We start from the raw sequence: 19,459 nt of genomic DNA on the forward strand, positions 1-19,459 counted from the left end.
TAAACATTAATTGAATAAATTTCTTTTACGCATTGAGTTCACAACTCACTCTGTCGTTACTTTAACTTCAGGTGGTTTGCAAACTTGAACGGGTCGGTGCCGCAGGAGCTCGGTCGAACTACTAGCTCTCTCTAAACTATTTAAGTAGGGACCTCGTTAAATTATAGTAGGATGATTGTAGCATATTATTTACTTAATTAATTTTTGGGTTAAACTTTATGTAAACCACGGTTTGGTATTATGGTGTTTTGTGTGGTATTTGATTTTGCATGTGACTCTCTAAGTTCGGGCTGAACGTTTAGGCCAAGTCTAGGGTGTTACAAAAATTATAAATAATAAATAAAAATACATTTATGTACAAATTTAATATAATTGTCCGGCAACACTCATAATGAATAAGAAAAAGTTACATCTATTTTATACTAAATATAAGAAGAAAATTCATAGTAATATGTGATTTTATCCATTCTAATTGAGCAATAGAAGTTAGAATATTTTACACAATATTTCGTTTATTTTTTACTAATTTTTTCATATTAACATTTAATTACATGTGTTCAATTTGAAAAAAGAACTACTTTGTAATAATGCTATGGAATTAATTTTTGATAAATAAATTAATTTAAAATAATAAATTGTAAATTAATCATCAAAATGTTCTATATAATATTTTATATTTAACATATATAATGATTAAAAAATTATAAATAAAATCCTTATTTGCTAATATTAGAAAATTAAAGGTCATATTCCTTGTAGAAAATAATTTCAGAAATACGGGAATGTGATTATCACAAATGTTATATTATAGTGTTTGTCATACATGAAAAAAATGCTAATTAAAATTTTAAGGAAGTTAATTCAATGTTTTAGTGCGCACAAACACATTCGGTCAGAATGCATTGCATATTTATGGTAATATCCAACAGTGTGTTTCCCCAAAAATGAATGAGGAGTTGTTGACACTCTTTCGAGCAGAGGAAGTATGGGCTGCTATCAAAACTATAACGCCACTCAAGGCTTCAAGTATTAATGGTTTCCCTACTACATTTCATAAAAAAAATTGGCATATTTTAGTGAATGAGATTACTACCTATTGTTTGGCTATGCTGAATGGTGAGATCGGTTTAGAAGATATTAATAAGACTTATAATATTTTAATCTTGAAAGTCAATAAACCAAAAAACATGACTCAATTTCGGCTAATAAGTTTGTGTAATATGTTCTACAAAATCATTGCTAAAATTCTTGTTTGCAAAATGATGGGTATTTTTGAGAGTTACATTGATGAAGCCCAAAGGGCTTTCATCCCTGGTAGGCAGATATCTAATAACCTACTTATCACATATGAGGTTCTGCATTCTCTTAAGATGAAGCGTTCGGGAGCATCGAGCATTTTTACGCTTAAGCTCGATATGAGCAAAGTGTATGATAGGGTAGAGTGAAAATTTTTATCTGGAATGACGGTAAGGTTGGGCTTTCATGACCATTGGATTTCATTGATTATGAGATGTGTAACTTCAACCTCTTATAAGGTGGGCATTAGCGGAAAAGTCAACGACATGTTCCTACCTTTCATAAGACTATAACAAGGGGACCCATTTAGTATCTATGTATTTCTACAGTGTGTTGAGGGATTTTCTACCATTCTAAACGAGGCTAGTAGATTTGGTTTGATAAAAGGGGCTCGGATTGGAAAAGGAAGGTTGGCAATCAACCATCTGTTTTTTACAGATAATTGTATACTGTTTGAATATGCTTTAATTACTGGTGTAGAGAATATACAACAAATTATTACGACGTATGAAAATGCTTCAGGACAAAAGTTTAACTATGATAAATCCCTAATTTACTTCAGTGCTAATATGGCAAGTTTGGTTCAAGACCTCATAGGTGGCATTTTTGGAGTACAAGTGTCGGCTAATCTGGAGAAATACCTAGGTTTGCCTATGATGGTTGGCAAACGCAAGAAAGAGGCCTTTCACCATTATCTAGATCGATTTAGAAAGAAACTTGAATGTTGTAGTATGAGATATCTATCTATGGGTGACAAAGACGTGTTTATTAAGGCAATACTACAAGTTATACCTGTATATGTAATGCAATGTTTTCTTCTACCTAAAATTTTATGTAGTAAATTGGAAAACATTCTCAACAGATTTTGGTGAAAAAAACAATAAATTGTCTAATGGTATTCATTAGAGTATGTGGCATTCATTCTGTTTACCAAAATTTTGTGGAGGATTAGGTTTTCATGATTTGGCTAAGTTTAACATTGCTTTGCTAGCCAAACTATGTTGGTGCATTTTTATCTAATCCATTGAGTTTGTTGGCACAAGTAATCAAAGCCATGTATTACCCGAATTTAGACTTTATGAATGCTCAGTTAGGTGCTTACCTATCATTTACCTTGAGAAGTATCTGGAGTACCTAGGGCTTAATTGAAAAGGGAGTCGGTTGGAGAATTGGAACAGGTGAGAATATCAATATTTGGAATGATTATTGGATCCCTAGACCTAGCAATGGAAGAATATAAGGTCAGGACATAGATATCAGGTACACAAAAGTATCAAAGTTAATTGATCATAATTCCAATACCTGGGTAAAAGAAAGAGTCAAACTCTTTTTTGTTGAAGAATAGGTATTCTACTTGCCCAATCGAAGCCAACAGACGAATTGGTGTGGAGACATGAGGGTTTGGGTGAATATTCTTTTAAGAGTGGTTACGACTTCTACTAGAAGAGGAGTTAGAAAATAGGGGTTTATATTCTATAGCCATGCCTAATTTAGTTACAACATTCTACACTATTTTGTGAGCACTACAACTCCTAACAAAAATGAAGATTATAATATGGACATTCGCAAACAATTTTCTGCCAACTTTTGATAATTTACAACGCAAAAAACTACAAGTTAACAATGCGTGTCCATTGTGCAGTTCAGCTGAAGAATCAATTGACCATTTGTTACGACATTGCTCTGTTTCCAAGTATGTTCTAGTGTCACAGACTTAGAGTTTTCCCACGCGATTCGTGCGGCCTTAGGCAGTTTTTTTGCTCAAAAATGCCTAAGTCAGCCTAACTCGCAATGATAAAAGATTTAACAGAATTCCCTCAAGGCACCTACGAAGAACAGTAGAAGAACGAAGTAAGAAAGAACTTTGAAAGATGAACAAAAGCCACAGAAAAGCAAGAACACTTGAGAGAAAAGTTTGAGTGAATACTCTCAAAATTCTTATTTACAACTGAATGAATTACAATGAGTAAAGATGTCTCTATTTATAGTTGAGCCTTCCTAAAATCAACGGTGTAAATTAAAGTACATCAATGGCTACAATTAAAAGATGTATACAATCAAAAATCTAAGACTACATAATCTTATCTTCTTATATATTTGAATATTATCTTCCATATTTATCAGGCTCTGGAGATGGGCTTTTAATCTCTCCAAGCAACGGACTAGTTTGATTGGGCCAAATGACCTCCCTTAAATACGATGGATGGCACAAGTTTTTCATGGTTGCGTGCTCCCATGCGCAACCCATGACATTCTCCCCCACTTGTTCTAGTGACGCCCTCGTCGCATCCTCTTTATGGAACTGGTCAATCTTCCCTTGGAACTGCCACAATGCCTCGGCAGGTTCCCAACTTGCTTCACTATCAGGAAGTCCCTTCCATCTAACTAAGTACGCATGCCGTGGTCAGTGGTACTTTTGTCTAATTACCCGATCTGCCTTAATGTTTTCGACATCACGATCGTACGACACCTTTACCCCCATCGGTGCTCGTTCGGACTTGCCTCGATTCAGATCCTTTTGATCCCTATGAAATGGCTTAAGCATGCTTACATGGAATACCGGGTGGACTTTGAGTTTTGCTGGCAACTCCAGCTTGTAGGCCACCTTGCCTACTCTCTTCACAACTTTAAACGGCCCCTCATACCTTCGTACAAGCCCCTTGTACAAGCCAATATATCACAAAATCAAGTGTAGTTTAGCTGAGTCACCCACTTGAAATTGCACATCCCTTCGGTTCTGATCAGCCCACTTGTTGTTACGCTTAGTTGCCTTATGTAAACAAGCTCTAGCCAGGTCATTTTTCTCTTGCCAATCTTTTGCGAATTGATAAGCTGCCGGGTTTAGTCCTGTATAATGGGTCACAATAGCGTTAGGTGTGAGTGGCTGTTGACCCGTCACTATTTTAAATGGACTTTGATTCGTGGCCCCATTTCACTGCAAGTTGTATGAAAATTGGGCCACATTCAACAACTTTGGCCAATCCCTTTGTGTGGCACTCACGTAGTGTCGAAGATATGTCTCCAACAATGTATTTACTCGTTCAGTTTTCCCATCGGTTTATGGATGCATGTTCATGGAGAAGTTCAAATCTGAGCCCATTGACTTGAACAACTCCGTCCAGAACTGGCCCGTAAATCGCCCATCTCGATCACTGATAATAGATAGTGGCACTCCCCAATATTTCACCACGTGTCTAAGGAACAACCGAGCTGCTTCCTCAGCAGGGCACTCCTTGGTTATCAAAATAAATGTCACATAGTTTGAAAACCTGTCCACCATAATAAGAATACTCGCAAATCCGTCAGATTTAGGCAAACCAATAATAAAATCTATGGATAAACTCTCCCATGGCCTTTCCGGAACTGGCAAGGGTTGAAGCAAACCAACTGGAGTCTTTAACTCGACCTTGTCTTGTTGGCACACTAGACAAGTTTTCACATAGGTTTCCACATCAACACCCATGTAAGGCCAGTAATAACGATCCTCCAAAAGGGCCAAAGTGCGATACATCCCTGGGTGGCCCGCCCATTTCAAGTCATGACACTCCTTCATGACTTCCTTACGTAGTTTCCCATAATGGGGCACATAGAGGCGGTGTCCATGAGTGTATAACAACTCCCCATCAAGCCAAAATCTTCTCATTTTTCCCTCCTTCAAGCTCAATCAAATTTTTGGCTGTGGGATCATGGGACCATCCCTCTCGAATGCGTTCCAATAAAGAACCATCAGGTTGGCTAATTGCTGTGAATTTCATCTTTCGACTGAGTGCATCAGCCACAATGTTGGCACTTCCTGGTTTATACTCTATTGTGAAATCAAACTCTACTAGTAAAACCGGCCAACGAGCCTGTTTGGGAGACAACTTTTTCTGGGTTAGAAAATAACTATTGGCAACATTATCGATAAGGACCACGAACCTGGAACCCAATAGATAATGTCTCCAAGTGCGCAAGCAGTGTACTACCGCAGTCATCTCCTTCTCTTGGACCGTATATCTTCACTCCGTCTCATTAAGCTTTCGAATCTCGAAAGTAATTGGGTGCCCATCTTGCATCAGTACTCCCCCAATAGCATAATCTGATGCATCCGTGCGTACCTCATAAGGCTTCAAAAAATCTGGCAAGGCAAGTACGGGTTCCCTCGTCATTTCTTGCTTCAATTGATTAAAGGCCTTCTCACAGTCCGGATTCCAATCCCATTCTTTCCCCTTTTTCAACATGTCCGTCAAGGGTGTGGTAATTCTAGAGTAGCCTTCGACAAAGCGTCGATAGTAATTTGCCAACCCAAGAAAAGATCTCAACTCCGTTACCTTGGTTGGAGGCTTCCACTTGGAAATGGCTCGAACCTTGCTCTTATCCATTCGAATCTTACCACCTCCCATATTGTGGCCTAGGAATGACACCTCTTGTTGGGCAAATGAGCACTTCTCCTCCTTGATGAACAGCTCATTTTCCCTCAAAGTTTGGAACACCTCCCTCAAGTGTCCTATGTGCTCCTCAAGAGACTTACTATACACCGCAATATCATCAAGGTAAATAACCACAAAACGATCAAGAAAAAGTTGAAGTACCTTATTCATTAGGGTGCAGTCCAAAAGGCATCACAAGGAACTCATACGAACTGTACCGCGTCATAGTAGCTGTCTTTGGCTCATCCCCCTCAACTATCCGAACTTGATGGTACCCCGATCTCAGATCTAACTTGGTAAACCATCTTGCACTACCAAGCTGATCGAACAAATCTGCAATAAGAGGAATAGGGTACCTATTCTTCACAGTGATCTTATTTAGAGCTCGATAATTGATGCACATTCTCAAGGACCCATCATGTTTCTTTTGAAACAACACTGACGCACCGTATGGGGATTTAGATGGTCTAATGAATCCTGCATCCAAAAGTTCCTTCAATTGTTTCCGCAACTCTTCTAGTTCTGGTGGAGACATACAATAGGGAGCCCTTGCTGGCGGCACCACATTAGACACTAACTCGATTTTGTGGTCCACCTCCCTCTTGGGAGGCAAACTTTTAGGCAATTGAGCAGGCATTACATCTCGAAATGATTGCAACAATTGACCCACTTCTTTCGGGGTCTCACTAACAAACTCAGCGGTCTCTTCGATCTTCAAGGTGGCTAAATATGAGACTTCATTTCTATATACTCCTTTAGCAAACTGAATTGCTGACAGTGTTTTTCCCTCAAAGCTTCTTTTCCTTGTCACTTTCACCATGCATTGATGTTTCGCGTCTGAAATCACCATGTAATTGCTCGAAGGGGCAATAAGAACATTAACCTGATCAAGGAAACTTAGTCCAACCATAAAATCATAATCATCAAGTGGTATTACCTTAATGGATACCTTCCTGAACCATTCGCCGAGCTGAAGATCAACTCCTTTTGCAAACCCCTTGATTGGAACACTTTCTGAGTTCACTATTTTGATCCAACCCACTTCATTATCTATCTTGAGGCCCAGTTTACAAGCAGCCTCCTCGGACATAAACAAATCAGAAGCGCCTGTGTCAACAAGCTCATTCAATTTTTCACCAGCCACAATGATGTTTACAAACATCAAACCATGGCTCATTCTATCTTCAACACCCTCTAGTATCGAACCAAGATTGTTATCCTCTACATCGGACTCCCCTTTTACTTCTATAGCCGTGGGAGCGGCCTTCTTTGGGCAATCCTTGATCATATGTGGACCATCACAGTGAAAGTAACTTATAGACCCACTCTTTCTTTTGTCTCAAGGCTTCTTACCATTGTCGTTCCTAGTGAGTCTTTCTTTATCTCTCCCACTATTACCCTTTTGATTAAATCTGGACTTAGAAGAATTGGCATTGTATTTCTTCCCACCAAATTCAGCAAGCGATTCTGCTACGGACATAGCCTTGGTGAGTTCTTGAACTCTTAGGCGTTGCAACTCTTGCTTCGCCCACAGTTTTAATCCATCCATGAAGGAAAAGAATGCATCTTTTTCCCCCATATTTGAGATTTGGAGCATAAGTTCGCTAAACTCTTGCACATACTCCCTCACAGTGCCTTGTTGCACAAGCCAACGTAACTTTGCCCGAGCTTCATCCTCAGCATACTCTGGGTAAAACTATATTTTGAATTAACATTGAAACTCCTCCCAAGTTTCGATTTCGGTCCCACCATGTCTCACATCAGTGGACCTACGACGCCACCACAACAAAGCAACGTCAGATAAATACATCGCAGCAGTAGTTACCTTAGTGACATCCTCTGTGATACATTTGACACAAAAGTATTACTCGATTCCTCACAGAAAGTTGTCCACATCTCTTGCGGACCTTGTTCCCTTGAACTCCTTGGGCTTGGAAACATCAATATTGGGCTTAGGTGCGACAACAGCTAACCCACCATTGCCCAAAGCAACCTTGTAGATTGTGAGTTCACCTTTGAGCTCCGCAATCTCCCCTTTCAAGGCCGTCACCATAGCCTCAATGGCATCATCTCTACTAGTCAACTGTTCCACATTATCCAACACATACACTTTGAGCTGCTCCTGCATGGACTGCAATCCCTCATGGAGCCTATCATCGACATCATCAATCCTCTCTTTGATATCCATCACGAAATTCTCGAGAGTGACGACACGATCCTCTAAAGCTGACAATATGTCCCTCGAGCGGCTAGCTTTTCTAACCCTCCCACGGGTCTCTATTCCCTCAACATTCTCAGCAACTTCTTTCGACATCTTTCAACGGTGGCTTCGAACCTTAGCTCTGATACCAACTGTCACGGACTTAGAGTTTTCCAACGCAATCCTTGCGATATTAGGCAGTTTTTTGCTCAAAAATGCCTAAGTCAGCCTAACTCGCAATGATAAAAGATTCAATAGAATTCCCTCAAGGCACTCATGAAGAACAATAGAAGAACGAAGTAAGAACGAACTTTGAAAGATGAACAAAAGCCACAGAAAAGCAAGAACACTTGAGAGAAAAGTTTGAGCGAATACTCTCAAAATTCTTATTTACAACTGAATGAATTACAATGAGTAAAGTCTCTATTTATAGTTGAGCCTCCCTAAAATCAACGGTGTAAATTAAAGTACATCAATGGCTACAATTAAAAGATGTATACAATCAAAACTCTAAGACTACATAATCTTATCTTCTTATATCTTTGAATATTATCTTCCATATTTATCGGGCTCTAGAGATGGGCTTTTAATCTCTCCAAACAATGGACCAGTTTGATTGGGCCAAATGACCTCCCTTAAATACGATGGATGGCACAAGTTTGTCATGGTTGCGTGCTCCCATGCGTAACCCATGACACTAGACTCATAGAATGTTGCAACTATCCCTACCTCACAGAACTCATATTATAAAACATGGTTAGTAGAGTTTTTCATGCAATCTAACACAAGATTAAAAAAGCTATTAGTGATTTCTTACTAGACAATTTGGTATGCACAAAATAAGCTTGGCCATGAGGGTGTTAGACAATCAGTGTGGGATTTAATATTGTTTACTAAGGCGCACCTATCAGAGTTAAAGGCTCTAGATAAACTAAATCCATCAATTTTTTTGCCTAAACAGGAGAAATGGGTACCACTAGGTTCTAACAATATTAAACTTGATTTTGATGTATCTTTTAGCCCTACTACAGAATTTTCTATCTCAAGAGTATTGGCTAGAAATTCTTCAGGTCTTATTATGGCTGCATGTATTTAACCCCCGCCATGGTGTTGTTGATGCCTTCATTGTCGAAGTATAGGAGTTTAAGCATGCCATCATCTTTGCAGCTGAGCTAGGATTTCGATCAGTATAGGTGGAGGGCAATTCACTTACTGTCATTAAGAAATTGATTTCTTCTACACCAGACAAGTCTATCCTTAGCTCGATTGTTCGAGATATTAAGGAAAAATTGGGGATATTTGCAAGAGTCACCTTTTGTTTTGTTGAAAGATAAGCCAACACCGCAGCTCACGTACTAGCTAGAGAAGGTTGTCGATTCTCGGTCCTATCATATTGGATTGAGGAAGCGCCATTGATGGTCGAACGGGCGGCCGAAAGAGACTTGCAACTATGGTTTCATAATAATTAATCTGCATCTGACTGCTTTGGATGTTGGATATTTTTTAATCTTTTACGTCCAACTGTTTTCCAAAGCTCTTATCTCTCTCTTTTGATATCAAAGGTTTGTTCATGCACTAGCGTTTTGGAGCTTGGATCAGAGAGAGTTTTTCAACTGGTTATCATTGGTTTAGGAGGAAAGCAAGGAAAGAGCTTTGTGTGTGTGTGTGTGTGTGTTTTTAGATGGTAACCTTCCCTTATCTGTTGGTTGCCTTTCCAAATCTCGGGCAATGTATTGAAGGGCCCAAGGATTCTTCATTTGTCTTGTGGTTTAGTGGGTTGGTGTATTAAATCGTCACCAGCTTTCTATGCTTTTAATTAATAGAAGTCGATTTTTTTGTTAAAAAAATTACGATAAATGACCTTTCATGATTTAATTATGTTAAGTGTTAACTGGTCCGTGCATCGAATAAGAAAGAATTATTTCTAAAATATTTAGGAAAATATTAAGAAAAGATAAATCTTGTCTTGAGTTAATAAGTGAAACTTTTATGTCGTCAAAAGGTAAATCATTTTCCTAAAGTGATAGGTTAACATTTTATAGAAATATCAAATTTGAACTTCGACGGGGAAGTAAGAAGATTCCATTTGTAATATAAGAGAGAGAAAAATCTAAAATTATTTGTATTTTTTTGTGTAACTGTCCTCATTCTCTGTTTTTAATATATATCATAGATATTTAATACAACAAAGTAGATATATTATATTTGCGCAAAGTGACGCGCTCTCTCTCTCTCTTTTAATTTTATCATATTTTCATAATTAATTTAAATTCAGAAAATTGATAAGGAAACCTAATTTTGCGGCAACAGTTATCCCAACATAAGATAAAGAAATTTGAAAATTTTTGTTAAATTGAGAGATTTAAAACAACAATTAGGGTGACAAATATTAATTTTAAAAAATAAATGATATTTTCTCCGCACAGATTGCATTTTTTTGAAATGATTAATTTTCAAAAGATTCAAGTAAATTTAGAACGTATATACAAATATCATGTCTACATTTTTATTTTAATATTCTACCATTATTATTTTAAAGGTTATTTATTCTTTTATATTTTTGTTTTCTATACAATGAATGTGCATGGAAGGAAAGACCCAGTGGCTCAAATTGTAATTTTTTTATTGATTTACTTTCCAGAGAAGAAACAAATGAGTGTCTAATAAAATCAAATTAAAATAATACATGCATATAATATTTAAATAAATAAATAAATGTTATATAATATTTAAAAATAATTTTTATATAAATTTATTAATTATTTTAAATATAAAATATTTATTTTGACATTACTAAAAATTTAAAATTAATTGGAATCAATTTAAGATTTGTAAACTTGCCTGCTCACGCCGCAGTTAAGAGGGCTCCTTTAAATGCATTTATTTGTGTATTATTTCAAGTATTTATTACGTGAAAAATGTAGACTTAGCTAAGCTATGCTACATATGGTAATGTTACTATATTTGACCATCTGTACGACTTCTGCTTGGTGCTGACCACAATAACCGGTAGTTTTTTAGGCATAATAATATCAATATTAATTTAATTTTAATAAAAATATTGATTAAAAATGTTATTTTAACGAAATTGGGGTGACAGCATTATTTATCTTTTATACTGTATCAATAAATAATTTAAAATTATAAAATAAAAATTCAAATAAAATTAAAAGAAGTTGTTAAATATTTAAAATAATTGTAATCGTATTTAAAAATTTAATATTTTAATTAGTATTTTCATGAAAGAAAATCAATTCAACTATTTCTCGAAAGGTTAATAGTTAAATTTGATTTTCTTAAAAATTATAAATAACAAGTTTAATTAATATACCTGTACTTTTTGTTGTTTATGATTATAAAAAGAAAAAAGAAAAATATTTCTTTTCATAACTTGAAATTTGTGGGCAAAATATCAAAAAAAGCCCAATTTTTTTAAAATTTACCGAAATGGGCCCGATATTTTATTATTTATTGGAATGGACCCTTTTCCCCTAAATCGCGTCTACGTCAGCGCGATGTCAGGGGACGTGTCAGCAAATCGCGTCCACGTCAACGCGTTTTGTTGACGTGGCAGAAAATCGCGTCCACGTCAGCAAAGCACGCTAACATGGACGCGATTTGCTGACACGTAGCGCGCCCATGTGGATGCGATTTCGCCGTGTTTCCCACGTTAGGTTTTTTAAGATTTTTAGGATTTTTAGGGTTTTTGGAGAAAAAATAAACAAATAAGGGATTAGGGTTTAGGGTTTCGTAATTAAATTAATTAAAATTTATTCAAAATTGGATTACGTTTCGTGTTTATGGGTTTTTAAGATAAAATCAAAGTAGGATGATTTATCAGAAGGATTTTTGAAGTCGTGCCCACGTGTACGCGCTTTTGCTACAGTAGGTTCTGAAATAATAATTTCGAGTTGACGTTTCTGAGCAAATAGTATAAAAAAGCGCTGCAAGCAGGATGCTATTTGAGAAGAATTTGTGAAATCGCACCCACGTGAACGCGCATTTGTTACAGTAGGTCCTGAAAAAATAATTTTGAGTTGACGTTTCTGAGCCAATAGTATAAAACAATGCTGCAAGTAGGATGCTATTTGAGAAGAATTTGTGAAATCGCGCCCTCGTGGACGCGCTTTTGCTACAGTAGGTCCTGGAAAAATAATTTCGACCTGACGTTTCTAAGCAAATGGTATAAAATCGCTTCTAGCAGGATGTTTTATGAGAATAATTTGTGAAATCGCGCCCACGTGGATGCGCTTTTGCTACAGTAGCATGTTTGGGCTGAGGCTATAAATGAGGCCAAAAATGTTCTCAGAATGAATAAGTCACAGCAGAAGCAATTTAGAGAGGCTAAGAAGGTTAGAGTATCAAATATCAGTGAACGTATTAGTGCTTTTATTTACTATGATGGTGAGGTTTGCCACACCAAGAATGGTGTTATTTTTTTGTCAAAAAATACGGTGCGACTGGTTTTCAACCAGAACATAGATTTGACAGAACTTCGTAAAAGAATTAGGCGTAAAATTTTCAGAACGACACCAATGAAAGTTTTGTCTATTACGTATCGATTTTGTTCTTCTGTTGATCCGGTGACATATGACTCGTTCGACATAAAAGATGCTCGTAGCTTGGAGGCAATGGTGCAGACTCATATTGCTAGTGGAGCACCTTATATTGAGTTAACATCGCCAAATGATGTACTTGCGACCAGTGTTCGAGATGTATACACGACCCTTGGCTGACATTCGGTTAGCGGGTTACAAAACACGAAACAGCCCATCTTTGGTAGCGGTATTGAATGCACATCCCCCGCAAGACACTCTATCGGTGGATGAGACATATACATCGGTGGCTCAATGTTTGATGCTGGAAATACGTACTGAGGAATGTCATCAAGTTCTAATGGTTGGCAATCTACATCCAATTGGGGACGTTATAAAATGCCTAGAAGAAGGGATGATGTACTCCCTAGGACGTCAACCGGTGAGGGGACCTCGTACGTTGTAGATGATTGTGGGTTAGAAGATGACTCCGATGTGGATCCACCTCGAGAGCCCGGGCCCGATGGTGCAAAAGTTGGCTTATTTTCTGAATTGGAGCCTATTCCAACAGAACCTGAAGATGCTGAAAGGAGTTCAGATGAAGAAGAAAATCTACGATTCAGAGCATACTCACCTCCAGCCCACATGCATAATGTCGATCTGTCTGCAGATGATGCGTTAGAGTTTCCAGATCTACCACACCGATTGCGTGATCGTACAAGTTCGGGGCTAGATTCGGGTGAATTTGAAGTTGGTAATCAGTTTACCAACAATGATAGTTTTATTGGTGCTTTGAAACAACATAGCATCAAAAACGACGTTAACTACCACGTCGTTAAATCTAAATCTGATAAGTTTGAGGCGAAGTGTGCGGTGCAAGACAGCACATGTTCATGGAAAATCTACGCCTCGTTAAGGGAAAGGACAGGGTTGTGGGAGATTAAAAAGTACAAAGGTCCACATACATGTGCTGCAAGTACAGTATTGACGATTTTTGAATAATACTTTTATTATGTAATGTTGCATTATTTAATGTACTTCGTTTATATGTGTTTCACAAGATCATCCCAAGATGGATTCAGCTATGTTAGCTAGCTTAATACTGCCCACGATAAAAGAAAATCCCAAGACTTCAGTGCCAGTGTTAATTACTAATATCTGTAGTCAAATGGGGTACACACCCTCTTACCGCAAGGCTTGGATAGCTAAGCAAAAGGCGTTGGAGAAGATGCATCGTGGGTGGGACGCCTCATATAATGAAATATGGAAGTGGTGTCAAGTGCTAGAGAGATACGTCTCAGGTGCCATCACAGACCTTGAAACGGAACATGCGTACTACAACGGTCGATTGCTACATGGATGCCAAGTGTTCAAACGCCTGTTTTGGACCTTTAAGCAATGTCGAGACGCATTTCCATACTGCAAGCCATTGGTACAAATTGACGGGATCTTTATATTTGGTAGGTATACTCATCGGCTATTGCTTACAGTGGCATAGGATGGCGGTGGGAGAATTCTTCCAATTACGTTTGAAATAACACCAGGGGAGTCATCTGATGACCGGGATTCCTTTCTCTCTAGGTTAAGGAGGCATGTGTGCTCCCAGCCTGCTATCTGTGTTATTTCAGATCGGGGCGCCGGTATACTAGCTGCATTTGATCGACAGGGAAGCTTATGGCAGCGCACACACCATCGATATTGCCTAAGACACGTTGCTTCCAACTACTACAGGCAATATCCATCTAAGAGCAAATGACGACAAGTAACCAACATGGGCATTTAGTCTATATCTGTGTTATTTCGTTTGTTAATTTGAATTAGTTTTATTAGTAGAAGTGGTATGTAATATTCATTATGAACTTATATTGACAGGGTATGAAATAAATAAAAACCGTTTTCACGAGATGTTGGCAATTTTAAGTTCAATTAACGGAGAAGGGGCGGACTACCTTTGTAACATACGTTTCGAACAGTAGGCACAAGCATACGACGGCGGCCTACGATATGGCCATATGACATCAAACCTGGCTGAATGTATAAATTCTGTTCTTAAAGGAACGCGTCATCTACCGATAACATCGGTTGTACGAGAGACATATTTTCGTTTGGCGACGCTATTTCCAAAGCGAGTAGTAAGTTATGCAAGCCAGATGCAGGGAGGCCATGTATGGTGCAGTAAGGTAGTTCAAGAAATTAACAAGGCCAAGTCGCGGGCAAACACCATGCACATAGTGTTGTCACGATCAAGACAACTTATGGTTTCGCGTTACAGAGTTTGACAGACCGCACCAAGGCGTTGTTGGCAGGCAATATCGTGTACACTTGTGAAATAGGACTTGCGACTGTGGGATGTTTGATGCACTTCGTTATCCATGCGCTCATGTTATTGTAGCTTGTCAGAATCTCCGTCTGGATCCGATGAGCTATGTGGACGAAGTGTACAAATTAGAAAACACATACAACGTCTAGAGACACGTTTTCCCACCGGTCTTAGATGAACATAAGTGGTCGTCCGTATCTCTTGCTCCTTTTAAGCTATTACCGGATAGAGAATTGCGTCGCAAACCAAAGGCTCGACCTTGCTCGACTAGAATACGTAACAATATGGATATCCGAGAAACAGCCAGTCAACAGAAGTTGTGCGGATGGTGTAAGAATCCATGCCATACAAGTCGATCATGCCCTAATCGCAATAGTTGAATGTAATTGCCGCTAATTATATTTTTTCAATTATTAATTGATAATTGTATTAATTGTTAATAAAGTTATCAAATTATTAATTGTTAGTACTAGTCAAAACATTTTTCCAAATCTAACATTACGTGAATGTAAAATTATTAAGCGATAATTGTATTAATGGTTAGTAAAATTATCAAATTATATTTAAGTTTAGGGTTAAGGTTTTTAAGTTAAGTGTTAGGGTTTTTTATTTAAGAGTTACGGTTTTAAAGTTAAGGGTTTAAGGTTAAGTTAAGGATTTAGGGTTTTTAAGTTAAGGATTTAGGGTTTTAAGTTAAGGGTTTATGATTTTTAAGTTAAGGGTTAAGGGTTTTTAAGTTAAGGGTTAGGGTTTTTTATTTAAGGGTTACTATTTTAAAGTTAAGGGTTTAGGGTATTTATTTTAAGGGTTACGGTTTTTAAGTTAAGGGTTTAGGGTTTTTAAGTTAAGTGTTAGGGTTTTTAAGTTAAGGGTTTTTAGGTTAAGGGTTTAGGGTTTTAAGTTAAGGGTTTAGGGTTTTTAAGTTAAGGGTTAAGGTTTTTAGGTTAAAGGTTAGTGTTTTTAAGTTAAGTGTTAGGGTTTTTTATTTAAATGTTACAGTTTTAAAGTTAAGGGTTTAGGATTTTTATTTTAAGGGTTACGGTTTTTAAGTTAAGGATTTAGGGGTTTTAAGTTAAGGGTTTATGGTTTTTAAGTTAAGGGTTTATGGTTTTTAAGTTAAGGGTTAGGGTTTTTAGGTTAAGGGTTTATGGTTTTTAAGTTAAGGGTTTATGGTTTTTAAGTTAAGGGTTAGGGTTTTTAGGTTAAGGGTTTATGGTTTTTAAGTTAAGGGTTAAGGGTTAGGGTTTTTAAGTTAAGGGTTAGGGTTTTTAGGTTAAGGGTTTATGGTTTTTAGGTTAAGGGTTTAGGGTTTTTAAGTTAAGGGTTAGGGTTTTTAGGTTAAGGGTTTAGGGTTAGGGTTAGGGTTTTTAGGTTAAGGGTTTAAGGTTTGTCAATTAAATTATGCATTTAATTATAAATTATAAATTTATAAATTTTTAATAAATTAGTTTACGGTTTTTAAGTAATAACGGTAAAATTGAGTATTTTATTGCATCAAATAATATCAAAATATTCAAAATATTTGTACAAATAAATTTAAATACAAAAATCAATGTCTATGCCTGCCGGATTCAGTGCCACATGGCGGCCGTCGATGGTTCTGTATTTGGATTCCTCCTTTGTCCAAATTTTCTGGCGGTTGTAGTTCTCGTGAGGATTTTGCTTCTTTCGGTAGGGCATCTGGTTGTCGGATTTGGGACGATGAGCTACCTTGATAGAATAGTGAATGTGGAGGTGTTTGCATCACGTACGGGGACGGTGTTTGAAACCCATACGGTGGTGGGGATTGGTAAAAAGAAGAGCTCCCCGACGGCCCCTCTGGCGATCCCTCGTGCGTCGCTGGCCAATACATCGGCGGTCCACTCGGCGTAATAGGAAATGGAGCTGAACCGAGCCATTGGCTCCAACCTGCCATAGGACTCGAAAAAGGAAACAGATAAGGGTTAGGATACATAAAAGGGCTAGGAAACGCACCAGGCATCATCTGAAAAGGCGGTTGCGTGGGTATCATCGGTTGAACTGCTGGGTTGAGTGACTGTGGCGGTGCTATCGTTGGGCCGGGTGAATGTCTGGGACTCGTTGAGGGGCCAGCGTCGTCATCCCGTCTTCTTGGATAGGCCCGCTTCTTTCCTTTTGGACACATAATTGTCGCTGTCTCTCCTCTGGCGACAGTAAATACGGCTTGCCATGGATCCTAAACCATGGCATGTATTCTGGCACGAACGCTAACTCCGGAACGATGATTGGTTCCCTAGTAGGTATATAATCATACTGATCTTCCCACATTTGGATGTACTCGGACCAGAATCTCGGCCAATCCGTATTCAATTGCCGAAGGTCGATTTTGTGCTGATCGTCAAACACCTCAAGTTTCACGGGAATCGGTTGTCTACATCCAAATTGCCGTAACACCCTGTCTGACTGGTGCATCTCCATGGTAGCGTAGTTGATCAACGCGACTTTCGCGTGCTAAGCGTTTGGATTTTGTAAGAACTCATCCGGAATTACTGCCAGAATTGCCGGATCCTCGTATGGTGTCCATTGAAACTATATGAACATGATAGAAATATTAGTTATATACATAATACTAAATACTAAATACTAAATACCAATCGGCTAACGAATGATGGAAATATCAATTTTATTTAATACTTACATGTGCTTCCGACTTTTGGTCTAATAGAAGCCGTATATCTTCAAGAGAGGTAGGTAATCGAGCATGACTTGCCGGATGGTTCCACCTAATTAAATAAATTTTTAGCATACTTTTATTTTTAAAAATCTACATAATAATTGTAAAATCTAATATAAAATTTACCTCGTTATGAGTGAGAATGTATATGGCTAGTCCACTCGAGGACGTAGAAATGGAAAGCGAAACTGTGCCCATGACTGCAGTAGTGATAGGAAACCTCTGATTTTTACTTTCCTCGGTCGTGTCACCCCGCACATCTCCCGATATAACGTTGCCAAGACGGCAGAACCCCAACTCAATTCACCAGCTGCTCTAAAATCAACGAGTTTCAGCAGTCATCTTAGATTACGCGGCTCCGTGACGAGTCCGACATCAGATAACCTCCAATTAACTGAGGAATGTATGCCCGAGCATATCAGATTCTTTCTATTTCGGTTGAATCTTCATTCGGATCCGAGAATGTGTCTTGTAACCAGCCCATCTCGATCTTACCTCCGTCCATTTTCTTCGGAATAGCGCCCAAAAGCTCGTAGCACACCGCTCCCCAATCGCTAGATTAGGCGGAACTGTGATTTGGTACCGCCCACCAAGCAATCCCAATTAGATGACATCTTCCAAAGTGATAGTGCACTCTCCACATGGAAGATGGAATGTGTGCGTCTCGGGTCTCCACCTCTCGATCAACGCACTGATTAGTTTCGGATCCACCTTGCATCCCCGGCCTACCGTCGCCACGTGCCAAAAACCCGCTTCCCGCAGTTACTACCAACGGTGATGGAGGAGCATGCATATTCCGGATATTGCATTCCAATATCCGATCTCTGATTTTATAACAAATAATAAATTAATAATTATCTAAAAATGCATAAATAAAAATTCTTAAATAATATTTAAAAATTAAATTTAACGCTTACCATTTTCATTTGTTCCACCGATATGTGCTGCTTATCAAGGCGAGTCAATTCTCCAGCCATTGCTGAAATAGTACAAATTTTTACAGTTTAAAAAAATTTAAAAAAATAAATTTTTTTAAAATTATTTAAAAATAGGAATTTAAGAGAAATTTAAGAGGAACTTAAGAGCAAATTGAGATTAAATATGGATTTGAGAGAAATTTGGAAGGAATTTGAGAGTAAATTGAGAGGAAATTTAGAGGAAAATGAGATGAAATTTGAGAGAAGATTAGTTTGTGAAAAAAAAGGTGGGGGTATTTATAGTTTTTTTTTACCATTGGGGGGGCAAAGGTCAATTTTTTGATCTGTTGCCTTTGTTCACGTGACGGACAACGATTCTTGACCGTCCCCGACATCGCTACCGACGAGACGCGATTTAAGAAAAAATGGGTCATTTCAGTAAATAATAAAATACCGGACTCATTTCGATAAATTTAAAAAAAAGCTTTTAATGGTAAATTGCCCGAAATTTGTATTGGGTAGAAAAACTGATGATAACCGATAAGGGGAAAAAAAAGGAGTTAAGGGTTTACTAAATAAAACTGGAGGAAAGAAGTCAAAAAAGGTAAAAAAAACAAAATGATGAAAAGGAGTAGATGGGGTGAGCAGAATAGATCGAAAAGAGCATTGGGCATTGGGCGGGTAAAAACAGGGGGATTACAGTGAAACAATGAAAGAAATAGAAAGTAGAAAAGCTGGGGGGAACACGTGCAAAAGGGCGTGTGGGGTTTTTTTTGATTGGTTTTGTTGCCTAAAATGTGCCTGTCTCATTACACCTAAAATCAATGCAAGGTAATGGAAACAGCACAACACATCCCATTCGCTTAGCTCTGTCCATTTTTTTCTTTGTTACTCTTGTCTCTAAAACATATCCGGTTTCAATTATTTTGAAATCAAATCCGGTCGCATGTTCTCTTAAATTATCAAGAAATTTTAGAATTCTAAATGAAAAACGGAAACTTCATTATTTATGCACCTTATTTATAAATGTAATTCATCATAAATGCCTTTCGCGTCCCTGTTCACAGGTAAATTTATATTTGTGGGTGTT

The 19,459-nt window shown here is 37.8% G+C and overlaps 1 protein-coding gene across 1 annotated transcript; it reads right to left on the reverse strand.

The window, feature by feature from the left end:
* Positions 1-3,400: 3,400 nt before the first annotated feature.
* On the reverse strand, positions 3,401-4,849 carry LOC128034816 (uncharacterized). Its single transcript, XM_052623658.1, has 4 exons — positions 4,450-4,849; positions 4,010-4,143; positions 3,725-3,955; positions 3,401-3,619 (listed from the first exon to the last, which is right to left on the reverse strand). The coding sequence occupies exons 1-4, from the start codon at positions 4,847-4,849 to the stop codon at positions 3,401-3,403; spliced, it is 984 nt and encodes a 327-aa protein (XP_052479618.1).
* Between the last annotated feature and the right edge of the window lie 14,610 nt (positions 4,850-19,459).

Source organism: Gossypium raimondii, chromosome 11, assembly GCF_025698545.1.
Source record: "Gossypium raimondii isolate GPD5lz chromosome 11, ASM2569854v1, whole genome shotgun sequence".
NCBI classification, from domain to species: Eukaryota; Viridiplantae; Streptophyta; class Magnoliopsida; order Malvales; family Malvaceae; genus Gossypium; species Gossypium raimondii.